Genomic DNA, 22366 nt, shown 5'->3' on the forward strand with positions numbered 1-22366 from the left:
AGCTTGGGTTTTTGGTGGCTACCCAATCTTGCCTCCGCTGGGGTTAGATTTTCATATTATGTTTTTTTTTTTTTTTTTTTTTTTTTTTTTTTTTTTTTTTTTTTTTTTTTTTATTTTTTTTCGATTTGGATTTTTGGTTGATGGTGGTTGTCTTTTGAGTGGTCAGTGGTGGTTGGTGGCAATGGTGGCTGTTTTTTGAATGGTTGGTGGGGTTTTGGTGGTTGTTTCTTGAATGGTTGATGGTGGTTCAATGGCTAGTGCTGTTTTGGTGGTTGTCTTTTCTTTCAATGTGGAGTTTTGGGAGGTGGGTGGTGGTCATTTGTGCACCTGTTGAGTTGTGAGAAAAATGAAAAAAATTTCATTTTACGATGAAACATGCAATTGAAAAATGATTTCCACTATATTTTCATGTTGAGAGTCAAACACGGTAAAATGAAAATACTTTATTGAAAATAGAAAACAAACGAAGTATTAAGAACAAATAATTAATAAATTAATTTTATATTATTTTTTATGATATAATTCTCTAAATTAAGGGATAATATTTAGCAATTGTTTAATTTAGATCAAACATAATATTTAAACTTCAACAATTTGAAATTATATTCAAACTAAAAGCTTATTGTATTATTATTGATACATTGATAGTCAAGAGGAAGAGGATTTGAATTCTGGATAACTTTATTAGAAAAATTAAATAGAAGATGCCAATAAGATAAGCTACAAGGCTCTTAGCTTCAATATCATAATTTATTGTTGAAGAAGACATGCAACAACTATCTTCCCTTGACTTCAAATTCTTGTGAAATTAAGGAATTGAATAGCCTGAAATTAAGAACCATATCAAAATATTAGTGGGTGTAAGAAATTAGGCAAAACTAAACAAGTATAATAATATGATGTCATAATAATTCTTGTAATTATTATCATTTTTAGTTTTTCTTTCAAAAAATTGGGCTAACTTTTACTCCAATAAATCTCAATACTCATGGAATTAAGGTTGAACCCCATACTTTAAAGATTAATAAATTAAAAGACCATTTAAACATTTAATTAAACTAATCGAGTTACCTGACTTACTTCCACATTTTTCTCTAGACTGGATTGATAATCCACTTGTTCGTCCAACATAAACAGCTTTATCCATATCATATTTTCAACTGCTTGAGTGACAAGATTACAACCACATGGAATATCAAGGCCCATCACCACTGCACAACAATCCGCCGATGGTGGAATTTCCGGTCTGGCTTTCTGAACAGACGTCAAGCATTTGGATTTAAGGTTTGAAATAGAACCTTGGCATTGAGTTGAGACCTTATGGTTCCCAGAGATTAGGATAATGGAAGCCATAACCATAAGCATTGCCAAGGCCAAGCTTGTCATGTTAGCAATCGCCTTCTCTTGGAACTTTCTCACAAGTCACAACTATAATTACTTTCTCTAACTCACAGTTTTGGTTATCTGTCGAGAACTCATGCTATTGTTCAACATATATATAATTAATTAATTAGTTAATTAATCAATTTACTAATTAGTGAGAGTAGCCACTTGGCGGAATCATTGTTAGGGATGTGCGTGGTTCGGTTGGCTTGGTTTTTTCTCAAATTTGTTACCGAATTGATAAGGATTGGTTTTCTCATAATTAAAACCGATGCATACCGATTAGGGTCGGTTTTTCGACCTATAGCGGTGCGGTTTGGTTAGCTCAGTTTCATTGGTTTGGTCGGTTTGAAACATTAAAAATTCTATTTGTTTAAAAAAAAAAAAAAAATCTGTTCAGTTCAACAGAAACTTTATAAAAAAAAAAGTGTTCAACTTGTTTACACAAAATCTGTTCAAAAAACAGCAGCAAAATCTGTTAAAAAAACAGCAACAAAATGTATCAACATGCATTTGTGTGGAAGGAATTTGTTCAGGAAAGTTCAGTATAAGTTTCATCCAGCAGATGTGGAAGGAATTTGTGTCCCACGTGCATTTTCTGAACAATGCACCTGCCCCAACTATAATGTATCAACTATCAACTATCAACCCTCATTAAAGTTCAGCTAAAATTTGACAGATTTTGAATATAAAAGAAACAAATTTATTTCTTTATATATATATATATATATACACACACACACAAACAAAACGACTTAAGTATATGTGTTAGTATCATGAGAAATCAAGACTCAATAGCCAATATTGTTGATGATAAAGAGATCGGAGTTGACCAGGGCATAAAAAGTATTTATACATATATTAACCCTCAGTTCTATCATACATGCCATGACTCATACACTATGCAAATCATAAAAGCACATCTGAACACAAACCAAACAACACAAACTGTTTTCCAAGGTTGCAAGAAGTCATCACAAAATCACAAACAAACGCAGCAGTAATATGCATAATACCTTCATCAGTACTAGTAATCTAGAATATTATTATAATGTTCTGAAGCTAACTCACCAATTTCGAGCTGCGAGAGCTCAGAGGCGAGGCCGCATCAGGCCGGTGAGAGGCTGGAGGCGAGAGCAAGAGAGAGAGTTAAGGGTTATGAGAGAGAATAGAGTGAATTTATGCCTAGGGAAATCTAAAATCCTAGCATAAAACGGGGCCGTTTTGTGCTTTTTTGTTTTTTGTTTTTTAATAATAATATCAATACAACGCCGTTTTAGTAAAATAAAAAAATAAAAAAGTATACTTATGTAAACGATGCCATAAGCACTAAGCAGTAAGTAAGCACAGAAGCCAGAGGCCTAGAAGCTAGAAGCACATTTGTTCATCTTCATCGGTTCGGTTTGACTCTCAACGATGTTGGATTTCCTTCTCCGATCTCTTCACTGCACCGGCATCGGAACTCCGTTCGCGATCTGATCGCTGGCATCGGCTCCATCGGTCAGTGGCAGCGGCGATGCGGGAATGTCGGTGCCGGTTGGTCTTGTCGGCTCCAGTGATGTTTTGCACTGTCCTAATCATAGTTTCTAAGTTCAACTTTTTGGTTATATAAAGTTTAGCCACTTAGCCAATTTTGTAGCTAAATTAATTTTATATTATTTGTTAGGTTATATTTCCTTAAATTAAGGGATAATATTTAACAATTATTTAATTTAAATAAAACTAAAAGTCTATCATCAAAATTTTCTAAAGTTTTTTTTTTTTTTTTTTGGTTGAGAAATCAGACCGAGAGCTTGGGAATGCATTGAAAAAAAATTAAGGAACATCAAAAACTACCAACGGGGAAATGTCCTCAGGTATATCATCAAACCATACGTGAGTTCATTGCAAATTTGGTGGGCATGAACAAAACTAGAAATCTGAAAAATAGAGACTAAGGATCGAACATCCTCTACAATTGACCCGAAAGACGATAGCGTAACATTCCCTTTAGAAATGGCACTTATAACTGAAGCTGAATCCCCTTCGAAGATGACACAGTGAAGACCAATCTTAGCAATAAATTGCACAGCCCGGCGGCAGGCGAGAGCATGGTTGTCAAAATCCTGATTTGGATCCTACGATCCTACGATTTTATGATCCCACCTACCCAAAATGACCTGGATCTTTCAAGGATCTTTGCGATCATTCAGGATCGGTAGGATCGTACGATCTTAAGTGAACTCAGTTTCTTGTAATTTTCTTTAACTTGATAAAAGACTCAGTTGGACCTAAATGAAAAATAAAATCCCAATAGACCAAGTTTTTCCACTCTAATGTAGAGAGAGTATCAGTTGGACCCAAATAAAAAATATCCGAATAGAGTGTTACATTTTGAGGTTTTTGGCTTCTTTAAATGATGCTTACAAATGAAAGTAGTGATGTATGTTAAGTATATCAATAAATATATAATTTATGTGATTATTTACAATGTGTAGTTTTTGTTTTGTTTTTTTCAAATAATGTTGGATCTTACGATCTACTATCCGATCCTACGATTTACGATCTCATCTATCTCCCACGATCCTACATAGGATCCTGATTTTGACAACCTTGGGCAAGAGCTTCCATATCAGCTATGGACAAGGACATTGGAATTGGCATAGACAGAGCTTCAATGACTTTTCCATTCCAGTCACAAGTAACAACACCTATTCTAGTCGAGTTGGTGTCTTTGAAAACTGCAACATTGAAATTCACCTTGACAAGACCAAGTTCAGGTGGGTGACATTGGTGCAACACTGATGGTAGGGGAATGGGAGGCTCATATTCCTAAGCTGCTAGAAAGTCATGCAATAGGTTGCTCGCTTGAGAGGTAATTCAGGACACAGGTTGAGATGGATGCCCAAAATGAAGAGCATTCCTTCTGTTCCAAAGACACCAAGCTGAAACTGCAAAGAGTTCTTTTTTGAAATCATCATTAACCTACAAAAATTGATTAAACAAATCATAGAAATTCAGGGGAGGGGGAGAAATTGCTTGTTGGAACCAACTATAAGCATTCCATACACACTCCATATCCTTGCATTGTGCCAGAATGCGTGAAGCGCATCCTTGGGGCCACCATTGCAGATTTCACAAAGCTCCGAAGTTGAAATATGACGCAGGAAAAGGTTGGACATTCTTGGAAGAGCATTGTTGCAAGCTCTCCAAATAAAATGCTTGATTTTGTTGGGCACCCGAAGCTGCCAAACCCCTTTCCAAAATTGTTTTTGAGGTTCCAAATTTGAGCTCCTTGCATTATTCGCTATGGTAGAAGCAGTTAAGAGCTTGTAAGCACTACTTGTGGTGAACTAACCAGATGAAGTGCAGGTCCACACCACACGATTAGCTGGACTTCTAATGCTAAGGGGAATTCCCAAAATCGTAGCTGCTTCATGAAGGAGAAAAAGTTGTTGAACTAAGTCAGATTTCCACATGCACAAGTTAGAATTCATCAAAGTGCTCACCCTAGCTTCAACCAGAACAGAGGGGAGGGGGGGATATAATTAAGCTATTAGGTCTCACAGGTAACCATTTATCTTCCTTGATTCGGACAAACTAGCCATTCCCAATTCACTACACCATGCCTTTTTGGATTACATCCCTAGCACTGATAATACTTTCCAAGCATAAGAGCCAACAACCGAATCCTATGCCTCAAGGATGGAACAATTTGGGAAAAATCTAGCTTTGAACGCTTTGAAACAAAGAGAATCCAAATTGTTTATCATTCTCTAAACTTGTTTTGCCAATAAAGTGTCATTGAACTTTTCAATTTCTTTAAAACCCATACCTCCAACTTCTTTTGCCTCACATAACCTTTCCCAGCTAACCCAATGCACCTTCCTTGAGTCTCCATCATAACCCCACCAAATTTTACGAATAAGGACCTCCAGTTCTTTAATAAGATCTTTGGGGAGCTTGAAACAACTCATGGTAGAAGTTGGTATTCTTGAATAATCGACTTGATAAGAAGTTCCCTTCCAGCTTGTGACAGCAATTTTACTTTCCAACCATGTAGCTTCTTCCACACTCTCTCTTCAGATAAACAAAGCTTTGTTTTTTGGCTCGACCCACCAAAATCGGCAGCCCTAAATATTTTTCATATTGGCGTATAGCCGTAACACCCAAAAGATGTTGGATTCGAGTTTGGAGTGAGGATGGGGTATTTGAGCTAAAGAAGATGTTTGTCTTCTCTCTATTAATTTTTTGGCCAAACCCTCTCTCATAGATAGCCAAAAGCTCCATAATAATCTCACATTTTGCCTCAGTAACCAGAAAAATAAGACTATCACCTACAGAGAATAGGTGGGAGACCCGAGGGCCAATCTTGCAGATTGCTACACCCCGAATATGCCCATCCACCTCAGCTTATTGCAACAAAATTTGTAATCCCATAGCACACAGGAGGAACAAATAAGAAGATAAAGGATCACCTTAGCAAATCCCCCTCGACGATTTGATGTTACTCACAGGTTGGCCATTAAGAAGCACTGTATAAGAGACCGATTTCAAGCAGGACATAATTATTCTAATAAGTCTCTCATCAAGACCTAGATGATGCATAAGCCTCTCCAGAAATTCTCACTCTACTCGGTCAAAAGCTTTACTCATATCTAGTTTGAGAGCTTTTCCTTTTGAGATAGTGTAAAGTTTCAAACGCCATAAGAATGTTATCTGTAATTAACCGGCTTGACAAGAAGGCACTTTGTGAATTTGGAATAAAGTTAGCCAAAAACTTCTTCAAACAATTAGCCACCATTTTTGCAATTAATTTATAAATGACATTGCACAAACTAATGGGCCTAAAATCTGAAACTTTCTTTGGGTTTTTAATCTTGGGGATCAGGGAGATAAAGGTGGTATTAAGAAAGTCTGGAACAATACCTGAGTTTAAGGCCCAAAGCACTACAACAGTGACATCTTCCCCTAAAATGTGCCAGAAAGACTAGTAAAATATTGGAGACATACTGTCTGGGCCCAGGGTCGAATGCGAAGCCATTTGAGGAAGAGCTTGTTGCACTTCACAAGTTTGGAAATCACCACCTGCATTGGCAGACCCATCATCACCAACAGTGTGTTGTATACCATTTAAAATACTTTCAAAGCCAGATGGATTAGAGCTTGTGAAAATATCCTCAAAATACTTCTCTACCACACTTCCCATCCTAGCTTCATCCGCCACCCACTGACTAGAATCATCTTCCAAACCCAAGATCAGATTACGCTGATTCCTTTGGTTTGCTCTGCAATGAAAATACATGGTATTTCTATCTCCTTCTTTGAGCCAAGTGTTATGTGATCATTGTTTCCACATACATTCTTTCTTAGATTGTAACATCTGAATTTTGAACCTCAAAGCATTAATCCAGGCTGGATTGTTTCTATAACACCCTCCTTCCTCTACTTCCTTCAATTCAACCAGTTTTTTTTCTAAGGGAAGTTCGGACATGACTAAAAAAATTTTTGTTCCAAACTTTGAGATTAACCTGGCAAGCAAAAATCTTTTTATTAAATTCCCTAACCAAACCTAGTTGCCAATTTCCCTCCCATGAGTCCCTACCCGCATCTTCTCAAGATCTGTCCTTTAACCACATTGCTTCAAAGTGAAATGACAGGCCCTTTTTATAGAACCTTTGATTTTCCAAATTCAAGCATAGCAAGACATGTTTGTGATTAGAAATTTCAAGATCTAGTCAATAAAAGCTACACCTCAATCCAAACGAATCCACACATTATGATCACTAAGTCATCTATTACACCATGTAAATGGAAAGCCAGAAAAGCCCAATTCCTTCAGTCTACAAAAATCAAGAGCATCTCGAAACCCCTACATTTATCTTTCCGATCTATTCAACCAACCTTATTTCTCATCAGCAAACAGAATTTTATTAGAATCACCAACATAAACCCAAGGTAAATTGAACTGATTACTTAACATTCTAAGTAAGGACAAGGAGTTTTTCCCAGTTGGCTATCTCAAGATCTCTATAGAAACCCATGAAATGGCAGGCATCATCAACTCCATGGTCAATAATTATATCAATATGATTGTCAGAGAAAGATTGCACATCCACATTCATATCAACTGGCCAAAACAAAGCTAATCCTCCCGTAGTATTATGACAAGGAACCATAAAAAGATTAGCAAATTGAATCTTTCGGCCAATTCTCTCCAAAATAACTTTTTCAACCTTTGTTTCCATAAAAAACACCAACTTGGGATCTTTATTGCGTACTAATGCAACAATTTTGTCTTCTGTCTGTAGGTTCCCAAGCCCACGATAGTTTCAACTATGGCAACTTATGGTGCCTGGTGGCACTGGGACCCAGCAGCCACCTTGATAGATTCTTTGTTGAAAGAGTTACAAAAACTCGTACACTATTTTTTACCCCAACTCAAATTTGCCACCTCCATAGCAGGTTGCCTATCCACATTCATAGGTGAGGAGTTATCCGAAGGCAACCCTGCAACACGTGCTAGTTTTTTCCTTTTTTTTTTTTTTTGTGGTTCTAGAAAGGGGAGAAGAGATTACCCGAGTAGCATCTAGGAATGTAGGTGAATGATCCTTCAGATGAAATTAGCTTGGCATTGCAGGTTGTAGTAAATCTACATCAATGTAGTCATTCACTCCATGGCTGTCCGTGATCGATAGACCCACAACTACCTCCTCCAATCAGTTTGCATGGCATAACGCCGCCCTTGTCAGTGTTTGCCCATCCAAACAATTTGATTGTTTACCATTAAAAAATTCAGAACTAACATTATCAGGTTTAGGCTTTGAGATCTTTAGATTGTCCATGGAATTTTGAGCATCCATAGCCGACGAGTGGTCATCCTTGTTTCCATCTTGGTTCGACCCACTGCCATTGTCACTAGCTTGGTGCGTCAACTGTCCTTTATTGCTATTCTTCTTCCTTCACCATGGTGCGACTATGGGAGCTACTTGATATAACCACCACTGTTTTCCGACTTAACCGTAAAGGATCCGCTCTCAGCCACTCCTCTTATTATTGCTCAATCGACCCCTTGCCTTGAAGCCAAACCTTGCATTCACGTTCCCAATGAGTGACCCGACCACACTAATAATAGAAATTTGGAAGCCGTTTGTATTTTATGCCAACCCAGCCCACCTATTTCCTTTCAGACTGCAATTTAGAGCAACATGGGAGAGGTTTTGATATGTTAAGGTTAATTCGGACCCTAAAAAATTCACCCCTTGAGCCATCATCTTCAGGGTTAGAAACTTGAAGAACTTCACTCATCGATATCCCAATTAGCTCCCCAGTCTTATGCTTCAAACTCAACTCTGGAATGTTGTGGAATTGAATCCAAAAAGTAGCTCAAGAGAATTCCAGATAGGGTGCCAATTCGACATCGTAAACTTGTTGAAATGCCACCAAATGCTTATCATAGGACCATGGTTCAAATTCAAAGACTCGCTCAAGGTTGAGGGAGTCCTCAAACTCGAACAACATGATATGCTCCCCTATATCTCTAATCTTCAATTCACCAACCAAGTTCCACAGTGGTTTGATTGTTCGAGCCACTGCATCCACATTTAGGACTCTCTTCGTAAAGAATCTACTTGCTAAACGATGAACCACTACTTCTTCTTATTTCAAAACCTCAACCCCAACCTCTTCTTCTTCTGCGAGAGAAAACCTAGCCCATAAGTCATCCAATCCAGCCATGAGAGTGAACGCCATGTCGAAAGAAGGAACATAGAGACTAACGCCAAACAACACACACCGTCCTATCAAAAACAACGGTTGACAGGAACGAAGACCTAAACTAGGTTAGGGACACAATTCAACAAGCGGCCGGAAGGGATAAAAGAAACCTAGCAGCACACAAGAGAAACCAAACAGATCGTAATTAATATCCTAACACTTTCTAAATTTTCTAAAGTTAAATACCACATAACTCATAAATCATATCATATCATATACTATGTATATAATAATAAAAATTGAGCTGAAAAACTGTGGTTGTGCCAAATGACTATTCTCACTAATTAGTAAATCAATTTTATATTATTTATTAGGATATATTTCCTCAAATTAAGGGATAATGTTATTTAACAACTATTTAATTTAGGAAAATTTTTTATCATTTAAATTTCAACAATTTTAAATTCTATTTAAACTAAAAGTCTATTATAAAAAAAAAATTATAAATTTAATCCCAAACAACTACCCACGTTTTCTTTCTAACACAGAAAAAAAAGAAAAAAAAAAACCCATGTTTTGACTTCTACTCTAACTAAAACTCTAATTTCAATATTTTAAGAATAAGTAATTTATAAATTAATTTTATATTATTTTAAAAAAAAAAAAAAAAAAAAAAAAAAAAAAAAAAAAAAAAAAAAAAAAAAACAACAACAACAACAACAACAACAACAACAATATTTTGACATCTACTCCAACTATAAGTCTATTATCAACATTTTAAGAATAATTAATTAGTAAATTAATTTATATTATTTGTTACTGTATGATATATTTTCTCAAATTAAGGGGTAACATTTAACAACTATTTAATTTAAATAAAACTAAAAGTGTATCATCAAAATTTTCTAAACTTAAATACTACACAATTCACATTTTTTATTATTATTTTTTTCTCAAGTTGCATCTTATTAAATTAAAATTTTATTAGGATATTAGGTTAAAAGACTTTTGACTGGGGGATAAGATTTAACAATAATTTAATTTAAATAAAACTTTATCATTTAAGTTTTAGAAATTTAAATTCTACTCCAACTAATAGTCTATTATCAAAATTTTCAAAACATATATATATATATATATATATAAGGGTTCAAGTTACACTAGGTGTAACTTTAAATAATATTACATCATTGAATTTTTTTAATTGGATGCAAATTTTGACAAGTTCACTGTTAGATTACATTATCTTCGTATATTCTCCATACTTGCAAAATTTCAAGGTGATAAAAAATTAATAGTTATGTCATCAATCAATTGTTTAAATTCAAGTTTTTTTAGTTTGAAATAATGCGTAAAAGATGATTTTATGAATCGAATGGTAAATAACATCCAATTAACATGAAAATTAGCACGATTTTTTTTTTTTTTTTTTGGTAGAAAGGCATGTGTGGGTACCATAGGAGTGCTTCACACATCCTAGGCCTGCTAGGCGTGCTTGGCATTCACCTAGGCCGTCCTCGGATTGCCTTGCATTCACCTCGGCATGCTTTGCATTCACCTCGGCATGCTTGGCATTCACCTCGGACGGTGTCCTAGGAGTCCCACATCAAAGGAAAACCCCCCCACTTGCTACCTTATAAGCTTTGAAGCGAAGGAAGTAGTGTACCATTAGTATAGTTATTCGAATAACTATAAACTAATGGTACACTACTTCCTTCACTTCAAAGCTTATAAGGTAGCAAGTGGGGGGGTTTTCCTTCGATGTGGGACTCCTAGGACACCGTCCGAGGTGAATGCCAGGCATGCCGAGGTGAATGCAAAGCATGCCGAGGTGAATGCAAGGCCATCCGAGGACGGCCTAGGTGGTTGCCAAGCATGCCTAGATGAATGCCAAGCACACCTAGCAGGCCTAGGACGTGTGAAGCACTCATATGGTACCCACAACATGAATGTTAAGAACATATAAAATATGTAATTCAATGATGAGATTTTTAAAATATGAATTCTATAATAACTTATGCTTATTGTTTTAATTTAAGACCCATTTAAGTTATTGATTCTCTTATGTAAATTTTTAATTTTTGACCTCATTTGTGTATGTTTTGATTTTGGGTTTTGATTATGATATTATATTTAATTTTTGAGTCAGTTGATTTTTTTAATTAGATCCTATCACTAGGAAAAAAAAAGTGTATTGAGAAACTATTTTGTTTATTATTATTTGTGTTGGCTATGGCATAATCTAAATAGGAATGATCAAACTCATTCCATATCACAAATTAAGAAATTAACACAAAGCACAAAGAGAATTTTAAAAAATATAAAAATAGATAAACACTAATAATGTCCAAACTCTATACAATCGGAACTTAAATTAATTTTTTTATATTAAAATTACTTACTTATTTTAGAATTTATTATTACATTTTATTTAATTATTTTTAAAAAAAAAAAATTAGCTTACATATGAATCTTCGTCAAGCTGTGCATCGCAAGAGAATAATACTAGTATACTTGAAATTACAAATAAATTTATCCAGTCAAATCAAACTAATTTTTAAACAAATTGAATAATATTATCAAAGTGTTTAACAAGACAATATCACAACAAAAACAAAAATCTCATAATACAAAATTAATGATTCAATAGTATATAAATTTGTTTCTAATAAAGACAAAAGAAAATGTTAAAATAGGTACCTTATTTCCAACATTGTTAGAGAAAAAGAAAAAGAAAAAGGTAGAGAGCCATGTTGGGTAGAATAAAATAAGATAATGATATGTTTGTTTAAATATTAGGGTTTTAGGGTATGAAAAATTTACAATTTAATCATTATCAACGCGAGGCAGGGTGGGTTTAAAAAATCTAAATCCATCTCTGCCCCACCCTGCCCCATGGTGCAGGGTTAAAATCTCGCCCATCCCCACCCCACCACCTTTGCAGGACGGAGAAACCCGCATAGAGTGGGGAGGGGTGGGGCAAAATTGTGAATGAAAATTGACTGCAAGTTAAAAATAAAAATGACTAATATGATTGCTAACAAAATATAAAAATCAAATAATTAAAAGAAACTCCAAAATAATATTTTTTTTCCTTCTTATGCTCAGCAGGGCTGGGAGTTTCTTCCAGTGAAGCTTCATAATCCTTAACAATTTTTGTGCACATGCGCGCGCGCACACACACACACATATATATTAATTGGTAAAACTCAGAGAAAGTTTAATTAAAATTTGTAAATAGAATCCAATTTTGCACCATGTGTCTAAATTTATGTAGGGACCACACTAGAATTATCCGCTTAAGTTTGTGCTATGTGTCCACTTAAGTTTTTTAATTTTTGTGTCAAGTGAATTAATAAGTGCAAAACACTAAGAATCTAATATTAATGAACTATAAAAAAAAAAAAAATTTAAAAAAAAATCAATCACATATACTCAATAAAAATCACCACACAACAAAGATCACCACATGTTCTATCTTATTAAAAATTAGAAAAATAATGATCATAGGTAGTATTAAATTTAGGTAAGAATTTTAATATGTGACTAATTACGTTTACTTTAAAAAAATATAATTTGAATAATTATTTATATGTTATGGTAAAAATTGTGTTTAATTTTAATGTATCTATATGTATATATATGCATGTGTTACATGCTATTTTTTTTTAATAATTTGACTAATTATTTATATCTATATAATAAAAACTATGTTTAATTTCAATTGCATCCATGTGTTTGCATGGGTTACATGTTAGTTTAGCTAATACATAAGCATGAATATTTCCTTGCGCATGCCTTTTTAAGACTCATATTGCTTTAGTTCTAAAGTCTGCCATCTTACAACATGAAACAAACAACGATAAATAAAGATATAAGATAATTATGAGGACATATGTAGAACTTGTTAAGAACATATGTTATATAAAATTGGCTAATCTTTTAACAAAACACACTTTACTTGTAATTTGATAGATTTAAGATGTGTTTAATACTTAAAGGAATAAGAGTTCAAGTCCAAGTATTGAAGCCATGCAAATCTATCCAAGAATCAAGTGAAGAAATGATGTTCATTAAAGCTCTACAGATAGCTCAACAGATGTATCTATTGAGATTTAATATTTGAACCTCGACAGCTATATCTATCAAGAATTACGAAATTCAGATTTCCAGATCTTTTTTTCATGCATATCCAAACTATTTGTGTAGGGTTTCTTTTTTCACAACCCTAGACATATATAAAGATTATTTTAAGGGCCGTCAAAGGTGATGTAACTTGATGCAAAGTGATTATTCACTCAAATTGTGATTGGAGACAATTTGCCCTAGTTTATCTTTCTCTTGAAGAAGTTGCTGCGTTTGTGTGCCAAGGGTTTTGTTACTAAGGAGCTTCTAGATCTTCATCATGTGGATGAATTGAAGAACTTTGCAGCCAACATTTTTCTCAAGTTGATGTGTTAGTCACGTAGTTAGATCCGTGCATCAATTGGTTAGTCACATACTGGGAGCCGTGCATTGAAATGAGAGATTATCATTACATAATAAGTCTAATTGAGTATTGGGGTAAGGGTTCAATTGTAAGTTGGTATAAGGTACTGGAATTTCTTTACTTGTAACCGCTTGTTTTGATAATAGTGGATTCTCAGTAGTGGTGACCTTAAATTCACTCGATGGGGTTTTACCTCGGAGATTTACCTCAATCATAAACAAATCACCTGTGTCAAATTTAATTTATGTTACATTTAGTTATTTGGTGATTTGTTTGTGTTACCACGCGTATTGCATGTAATTGAATCTAATTAATTCACTTGACTAATTAATTGATTTAATTTACTAAAGGGGTCAATACATTCTGAGTCTATCAATAATAAATATAAAAAGTTTAAAAGAATGGATCCCAAAGCAATGATTGAGTGTGTGTTATTATTGTAGTCCCCTTAGAAACTAATTTGGATTTTAATTTTTTCAACTTTAATATAATAATAAATATTTTATTTTATTTTATTTTATTTATTCAATGACGTCCATAATTAAATGGGAACATATAGCTTAGAGATGTAGAATAAAAATTTCTTTATTTGCATCAGGCTTTCAGGGAATCATTTTTCTACACACACACACACACAAAACTTTCGGGGAGTCATTGAAAACTTGCTTGAACTATTTTACTCAACATATATAATGTAAGAGTTTTGTTTTCCGTTTATCATGATAAAGGTATTAGGTAGACAAAGCGCATTTTTTTGTGCCCTACGACCTTGAAGACCAATTTCTCGCCATTGAAAAATGTTTGAGACGTTGTCAAAAATAACCGCAATTTGATTGGTTCTAAGACAATTAACCCGCTTTCACTCTAATTTTTTTTATTAAAACATGTACAGTTAAATTTTTTATCCGTTAATTTTAATACAGTAATAATTTGAAATAGTTTTAGTATTGTTTTTGTCCATTTAACAAAGAAGCTACATCTTAAGTTCCTATAACTAGATTCAATCTGTGTTTGTATTGGGCCTATTGGCCAATAGGTCATATGATTGCATTTAGTTGCATTTGAAAAAAAAATATTGATATTGTAATATTAATCAATACAATCATGTATTTAAATTTAATTGAAATCCTTAAGAAATCTTTTAACTACTATTACACTTTCATCTTAGTGTTATATAAATAAGGAGTGTCACCGACACTTACATTTTTTTTTTTTCTACTCCCAAGTATTTGACATACACTAATTAAGAAATTGAACAGATTGTTGCTTTTAGTCAAAATATGCGACTTCATTCCATGTATCATATATGCAAATGACTCTTTCTGTCATTAAAAATCCTTTGGACTTTAATTAGAAGTATGAGCATAATTACAAACACAATATATATATATATATATATATATATATCTCAGTATAAAAAATAAAAATAAAAATTTGAGGCACATCAAAAGTATTAGAAGTATGAGCATAATTACAAACAAAATATATATATATATATATATATATATATCTCAGTATAAAAAATAAAAATAAAAATTTGAGGCACATCAAAAGTCAAATGTAAAAAGAATTCCAATCCGGTTTTATTTAACTCTGAGCAACTTCCTTTAGCTCACTGGCTTGCTTGAAAGAACTCTTCTTATTAGCCTAATATGATGAGCACCTTGCGGTTTCTACCTGATGTCAAGGCCCTTGAAGTGTTTTGAGTTCAGCTATTTTTGGCGATTGCTAGCTTAGCACTTAGGAAGATCACTTGGAGGAGGTAGAAGAGATTCATTAGGGCCTTTACCATTGTCCACCACAAATGCCATCTTAAGCCCCCATGTAGTATGCACTTCCAAATGGCAATGCATAAACCAAACCCCTAACAAGCCAAACAATTAAATGTTACATTTTATATCACATGTGCTGCAAGTCTGCAAGAGATCTATAAGTCTAAAGACACAACATTTTTTAGAATTATTGGCTTTGTGATTGTTGTATATTAAAGTGGTGTCAGTGATAAATCCAAATGAAAATAATATTGATCCTGTTAATAGTTGTGAAAAAATGCGTTGTTATTAGCGTTACTAAATAGGCATTGGATATGGAGTTTACCTGGATTGTCAGCCCTGAATCTAATAGCAGTCCATCCACCAGCTGGTACACTAATTGTGTTCCTCTCCACAGGGTCAACAAGATTGAATTTCTTTGGATCTTTCTTTGGATTAAAGTCACCTAGTCCCCTTCCAACCTCAAAGAAATTGAATCCATGCAAATGGAGTGGATGGTTTTCAGGGGATATCATCCCTGTATCTTGTAAGACTATTTGTACAGTTGAGTTGTAAGAAAGTCTATACAGCCTTGTCCCAGTCATGGTCCCCAAGTTCGTTGGCTGTGTGCCAGTAAAGTTAAACTTTCTTGGTGGATTAGCAGGGAAGTCATCAGTGAAAACCCCACTTATATTGAAAAAATGAGCTTGAAGAAGTGAAATAGTTGGCATCACAAATGAAACATTGTTAATATCCGCTACCACACGGCCACCATTTTCACAAGTAGCACAAGGGTTAACACCAAGACCAATAGTGAAAAACAAGGAATGGTCTATTTTCAATGGAACTATAGCCGGGTATTTTTTCGAGTTCAGGCTTCGAAGGGCTTTTGTGAAGTTTGCAGCTATTGATGTAGCATTTTTGGGAGGTGGGGTAGTGAGAGTGGTTGTGGTAGAGGCTAGAGTGCCTGAATAGTGTAATGTGGCTGTGGCTGAAGTGTTATCAACTGCAATGGGTGCGTCCATGAAAGGTGAAGCTACAACCATATACTTTCCTGTTCTATGATCACCTGTTAGGAGTGCATTTGTGGTTTGGCCTGGTGCAATGACAATGGTGTCGGTTTTTAAAGGTTTTGTGTATACTGCGTCAACCTCAACAACGGTTAGTGTGTGGTCAGCAATCTTGAAGAAAAGCTCTTCATTCAATGCAGCATTGATGATTCGTAGCAAGTATGTCTGTCCGGGATTTATTGGTAATGTAAAACCTCCTGGAAAAGAAAAATGATTATTAACATTATTATAAAAATATTGCTAAAATTATTACAAAATTTTCTTTAAAAAAAAAACTTACAAATTAAGGTGGAAAGAATTATATATATCAATGCTACAATTTGAAAACATTATAAAACATAAAAGAGGCAAATTACTAATCACAAAGTATTCAAGTACTGTACTAAGATGCAAAAGCCACATTTAATTATCGCCTTAGGACTCAAACTGTATTGAGTCTAATAAAACTTAAGATATATCATACATCCCACTATATAAATTCATGATTAGACATATATAGAGATCGGAGGCAACATTACTCTTTGAATAAATTTTCCCTATTATCATCTCATCCAAAGAAACAACTTAGCCTAATTATATTTTAAAACTTTAAAAAAAATTATATTTTAAAACTATTAACTGAAATTCCATAGATATAATTAGTTAAGGTTTGCATTACTTAAGCGTAATTAGACTGTTACTATGAATTTATATATAAAATTGTAGCAATCTTTTACTTTCTGAAGGGCAGCTTGATACAGGTCCGGAATGACCATTGATGGTGTGAGCATCAGAGACATTAGGGGCCGCGCCAGATTTCAAAGCTTCATTGATGACAGCCTCAACATCTGATTTCCACCATTCACCTACAAGTTGAAATACCAAAATAATTAAGAATTTTATTGACCTATTAAGCATGTTTTGGTCCATTGGAAATGGGCCTTAGTGTGATGGCAAGTGCTTTATACCCAAAGAGATCACATGTCACAAATTTGAGTCCAAAAATCAATATTTTTTTAAAAAAAATTTAAAATTAGGGGTAATATTGAGATCCCAAATAAGTGAAAGTTTTGTACACTGTGTATATCTTTTATGAACATGAAACATAGGATACAAAATAAGATGCAACTCTATTCTTAGTTGTCTGATCCACATGACTATACCAATTTTGAACTGGTTGATTTATTAAACGAATTCAATTTTTCCAAGAGGAGTTATGAAATGGCTTATGGAATTGAAAATAGGCTTGGGACTTACTTAATATAACAACCTGTTCCTTTTGTGGCCTAGGAAATGGGTAAGGAACCCCACGCTTGGGCAAGATAACCAAGGCACCTTGGATTGTGGCCCTGAGCCAGAGTATGTGCGCGTGCCACCATAGTGTACCTCTTTGGCCCGTGATGGTGAAGTTGTAAATGAATTGATGTCCTGGTTGAATTGGGCATTGTGTAATGTATGCAGGCCCATCAGCCCAACCTGACCGTAGCTGTCTAACCCCATGCCTGCCCATACCCATAATAATTATATACAAGGAAAATTGTAAATATTATGAGTTTTATTATACACTTTTTTTTCCCAATTGTATTATAGCCAATGATGATCTTGTGAAGTTCAATTAAAGATGTTTATGATTCTCTCCCCAAAAAAAAGAAAAAAGAAAAATATTAAAGATGTTTTTAGGAGGCATTTTTTTTTTTGGTTGAGAAGGATGTTTAGGAATAGCCAATACCCTGGGCAGAATCAAAGCAATCTCAGATTAAAAATGTTTCCACTTTTCAGCAAAAAAGAATAGTAAAAGTATATATAGAAACTAGAGAGAAAGTACATTAAAGAAAAAAACAATATAATTTTATTTTTGGGACACATTCAATCCAGACTTTTAAATGGAGCACTAAAAATCCCGTACTTTTACAAATATACCCAAAAAAAGACTTCAATCTTCGGTCTAAAGTATCCATTTAAAAGTGTGGGTTTAATATGTTTCATGTGTAAAACAATAGATTTTTAACGTACTTTCTCTAAAGAATAGCCATATTAAAGCCATAACAAAAATTGACTCTACCGCTTGAGATGTCAATGCGTCATCTTAACATTTTTTTATTAAAAAAATAAGTTTTGAAATCTTTTATGACTAGACTTGATAAGAAGAAGAGTAATAATGTTATGATTATTATATAAATCTTAAAAAAAATTAATTTTTTTTATAAAAAATAATTCATAAATTTATTTATTAATTAGGTCAATTTATAAGTCTCGTATAATAAAATTGATAATAATTTTAACTTTTATTTCCTTGAAGAGTATGGGCCACATTGCATGACTCATAGCCATAGGGGATAAACTCAGTAACTCACCAATGGATGCTAACATTGTATTTGACGTGGTTGACCACCTTGACCAGCACTGTGTCATCCTCCCTAGCATAAATGGTGGGACCAGGGAACCTTCCATTCACAGTGACAATGGGCTTAGTTGAGCACAATCTCGTGGTATTCTTCAGTACAACCTATACATATATCAATATATGTAACATTATTGGCCATATTTTAGCAAACACAAATGGGAAATTAACTAGTTTAGCTGTAACATTTATGGGTATGGTACTAGGGTCAACAAAGTTTGGTGTGTTTTCTCAACCACACCACTCCACCACCAAATTTGCTGTTTCATCAAGATTTCTTAGTCATCCTTACATATATTTTTTCTCCTTTTTATTGAACCCGTTACTCAACAAATAAAGAGAATTTTGTTTATATACCACGTGCATCTGACTTTTTGGTTACGAGTGAGAATATGCTAATATTGCTGCCGTGTCATTGATGGAACTGATAAATAAACAATATGATGCTAATATTGTTTCCAATGATAAAGATTTGTATTACTCTCATGTCAAACATCATTTTGACCACGCACAAGTGTGGTCCAATAGATTACTAGTTTTTATAACTATTGAATTTTGTCTAGTCTAACAATTTTCAGCCGTTGGCTTGTCACCTCAGCTGAAGCATTCAAACCCAAAAATCTATTCTATTGAGTACTTTTCGTGAACGAAAACAATGACCTAGAAACATAGATTAGGCAAAAGAATGGAAAAAGATTTTTAAAAAGGGTTTAAAACATGAATTGGCGTGAAAATTGTGGTTAATTTGAAATTGAATGAAAATATATTAGGTGACAAAGCTGTTAAACTATCAATTATTCATAAGAGTTGACAGCTAGAATTGCAACTTGCAGAAGACTTGGATGTTCTTGCATATTATTAGTGGCTTTGATGATTAATGCTTATACGTACCAACTAATCGTATTATATAAATTATAAAGGTCTTTGCTCTCTTCAAAACTTGTAGGAAAGATAAAGCTTCTCCAAATCATTTGAAAGAATTAAAACACAAAAGTGACACTCTAGCTATACGAGAATAAAGTTATATCAAAACGTGTGAATTTTATGGATGAATGAATGAAGCCTCGTAGGATTTACAAATTATTTTAAAGCACAGTTAAATTTTGTGAATATCTATTATATATTAATCAAAAGATTAATAAATATCTTTATTTGAAGCATTAAACTTGTTTGTCTATCTCTGCGAAAAGCTAACGTTACAAAATGACTACTGAGTAACGATCATTTCGTAATGATAATGAATGAAGCACATCATTTAAGGTTCTAACTAGTCATCTTCATGCAAAATTGAAAATATTAGAAACCACACAGTACTGCATGGTTTGGTTGTGTAAGGATTGTGTTATATTCAAGTTAAACCCTTTTATCCCTGAAACTCTCGTTTAATATTACATGCATGCAATAACTCTTTCTTGATTAATTTGCAATATTAATGTGGCTTTAATGTATGAATAATGTTTAAGATACAAATTATTTTATAAAAAATGATACAAACTGCTAATGTGGTGAGTGATTATTGGTAAATGAAAAAAGTGATGTTAATAGTAAGCTTAGATGAAAACCAATAAGAAATTGGTCATATCAACAGTTCGTAAAAATATTGTAAAATAGTTTATACCTGTAGCATTACTATTAATATATTCACAAATCAAGCCAAAGACATATGGAACTTCATTGCATGAGTTTATGGTCATACGGAACACAATTAGAAATATGTAGCTTAACATGGTACTTACATTGAACTTGTAGTGTCGAACCATGCCTTCCACCGACGCCAGGAACAAGCAATAAGCCACCACCACGAGCACTACTACTCGAATACATGGCGCCATCTCCATCTCTCTCTCACTGCGATATTCTTTTCTCTCTAGCTAGAATATATTGTTTTGTAGTAGTGAGGTGTGTCTATCTGACCAAATAGACAAACATATAAATAGAGAGACTGACACTCTCTGCTGCCAAGTCGTTTTTACTTAGGTGGATGGAAGAATACTTAAGAAGCAAGCTCTTCGCATAGACCAAAAAAAGCCAGCCAGAATCTTCTCGTCATCTGATTTTTCTTGTGTATTACTTAAGGTAGTTATCCATCAAACTGATCACGACACTTTTCGAAGCTAAGCTAGTTGAGCTTTTTGATGTTGCCGATTACTCGTTTTTTTCAAATGGACTAGGTGGTCAGCAATTGGGTTTGGTCCAACCGTATTGGGGTAAAGTACACCTGATCCCATCTAACATAGCTAAAATGTGCAAATTCTGCTTCCACCTGACTTAAGTCATGGTCATGGATATGACACATACAAAACAAAAGAATTCTAACCTTTTGTTGTTGTTAATTAAGGTTAAACTCAAGCACTTTAATTAGAAGGTGGTTGCCCCAAACCACCCACGGTTGCCGACCCCCCTTGCTTCCACTTTTTACCTGATATGCTCTACTTTTTAACCGATATGTTTTTTTCTCTATATCACTTTGGGTGTTTCATTTTATGCACCACTGTTGCGCAGCTTGTCATAGATCACTTTTTTCTCCTTATAAAGTAATCAAAATTTAAAATGAAAAAAAAGAATTATGAAGGTAGCCCAACCTATCAACCCATGAAAAACCAACTTGAGTTGTCAAATCGAGATGAGTTGGATCAAGTTCATTGGGTTAGTGGGTTAAATGAACACATCTACGGTTTTAACCCTATTTTGTGCATTTGTATAAACTATTTGTTGCAGGACTTTTAAGGAGGAATGTAGTTATACCAAAACTAAAAAGTTCAAATCTTGAAGCTTTTTTTTCTAAACCTACACAGAGAAATCAGAGTTGTGCTCTATTTAAAAAATATTTAAAAAAAAAAATTGTGTATCCCTATTCATCTAATAAATTTTATAAATCTTTCTTGAAACAATAGAGTTTGTTCCAATGAGTTCACTACTGTTGCAAATATTATATGAGTTCCTTGAAGTGTCAAAGGTTCTAGTTTGTGAAAGAAATTCATTTAGGAAGGCAAACAGAACATTTGCAGATGTTGTAATAGAGAATCTAGTTGTACAAATGATTTTTTAGATAGATTATTGTAATTCCTTAAACTATAATGAGTTTTCTAATGGCATTAGTTTTTTCTAGTAAAAAAGAGTTTCTTTCATTAATTACCAAATCTACGATGATGAGCATATTCAAATTGAGTAACTTTCAAATAATAATAAGAGGCAATGGTGTAGCTATTAAAGGACCAAGGGGGGCCTGGGCCCCCCAAAATATTTGAAAAAAATTATTTATTTATTTATTCTTTGGAAATATCTTAAATAATATAAAGTTTTTTAAATAACTTTATCATTTTGGCCTCATACCTAATAATAAACATATATATTTAAAAAGTCTAAGACTTGTACACTACAGTAGAAGAATTAAGAAGTTATAAACTTTATTGATGTGCCGCACCACCAAGTCTTTCACACATTTACAAAACATTTTACCTCACATAGGTAACTCTCTCTCTCTCTCTCTCTCTCTCTCTCTCTCTCTCTCTCTCTCTCTCTCTCTCTCTCTCTCTCTCTCTCTCTCTCTCTCTCTCCTCTCTCCGTGCATGTCAAAGGTTAGTAGAGACAAAAAAGT

At 33.8% G+C, this 22366-nt stretch overlaps 1 protein-coding gene across 1 annotated transcript; it reads right to left on the bottom strand.

The window, feature by feature from the left end:
* Nucleotides 1-15121: 15121 nt before the first annotated feature.
* Nucleotides 15122-20759, bottom strand: LOC112003315 (laccase-4). The gene is made up of 6 exons (XM_024035503.2): nt 20505-20759; nt 18722-18873; nt 17625-17869; nt 17105-17233; nt 15665-16585; nt 15122-15431 (listed from the first exon to the last, which is right to left on the bottom strand). The coding sequence occupies exons 1-6, from the start codon at nt 20604-20606 to the stop codon at nt 15301-15303; spliced, it is 1680 nt and encodes a 559-aa protein (XP_023891271.1). The 5' UTR covers nt 20607-20759; the 3' UTR covers nt 15122-15300.
* Between the last annotated feature and the right edge of the window lie 1607 nt (nt 20760-22366).

Source organism: Quercus suber, unplaced genomic scaffold (genome assembly GCF_002906115.3).
Source record: "Quercus suber isolate HL8 unplaced genomic scaffold, Cork oak 2.0 scaffold_200, whole genome shotgun sequence".
Taxonomy (NCBI): Eukaryota; Viridiplantae; Streptophyta; class Magnoliopsida; order Fagales; family Fagaceae; genus Quercus; species Quercus suber.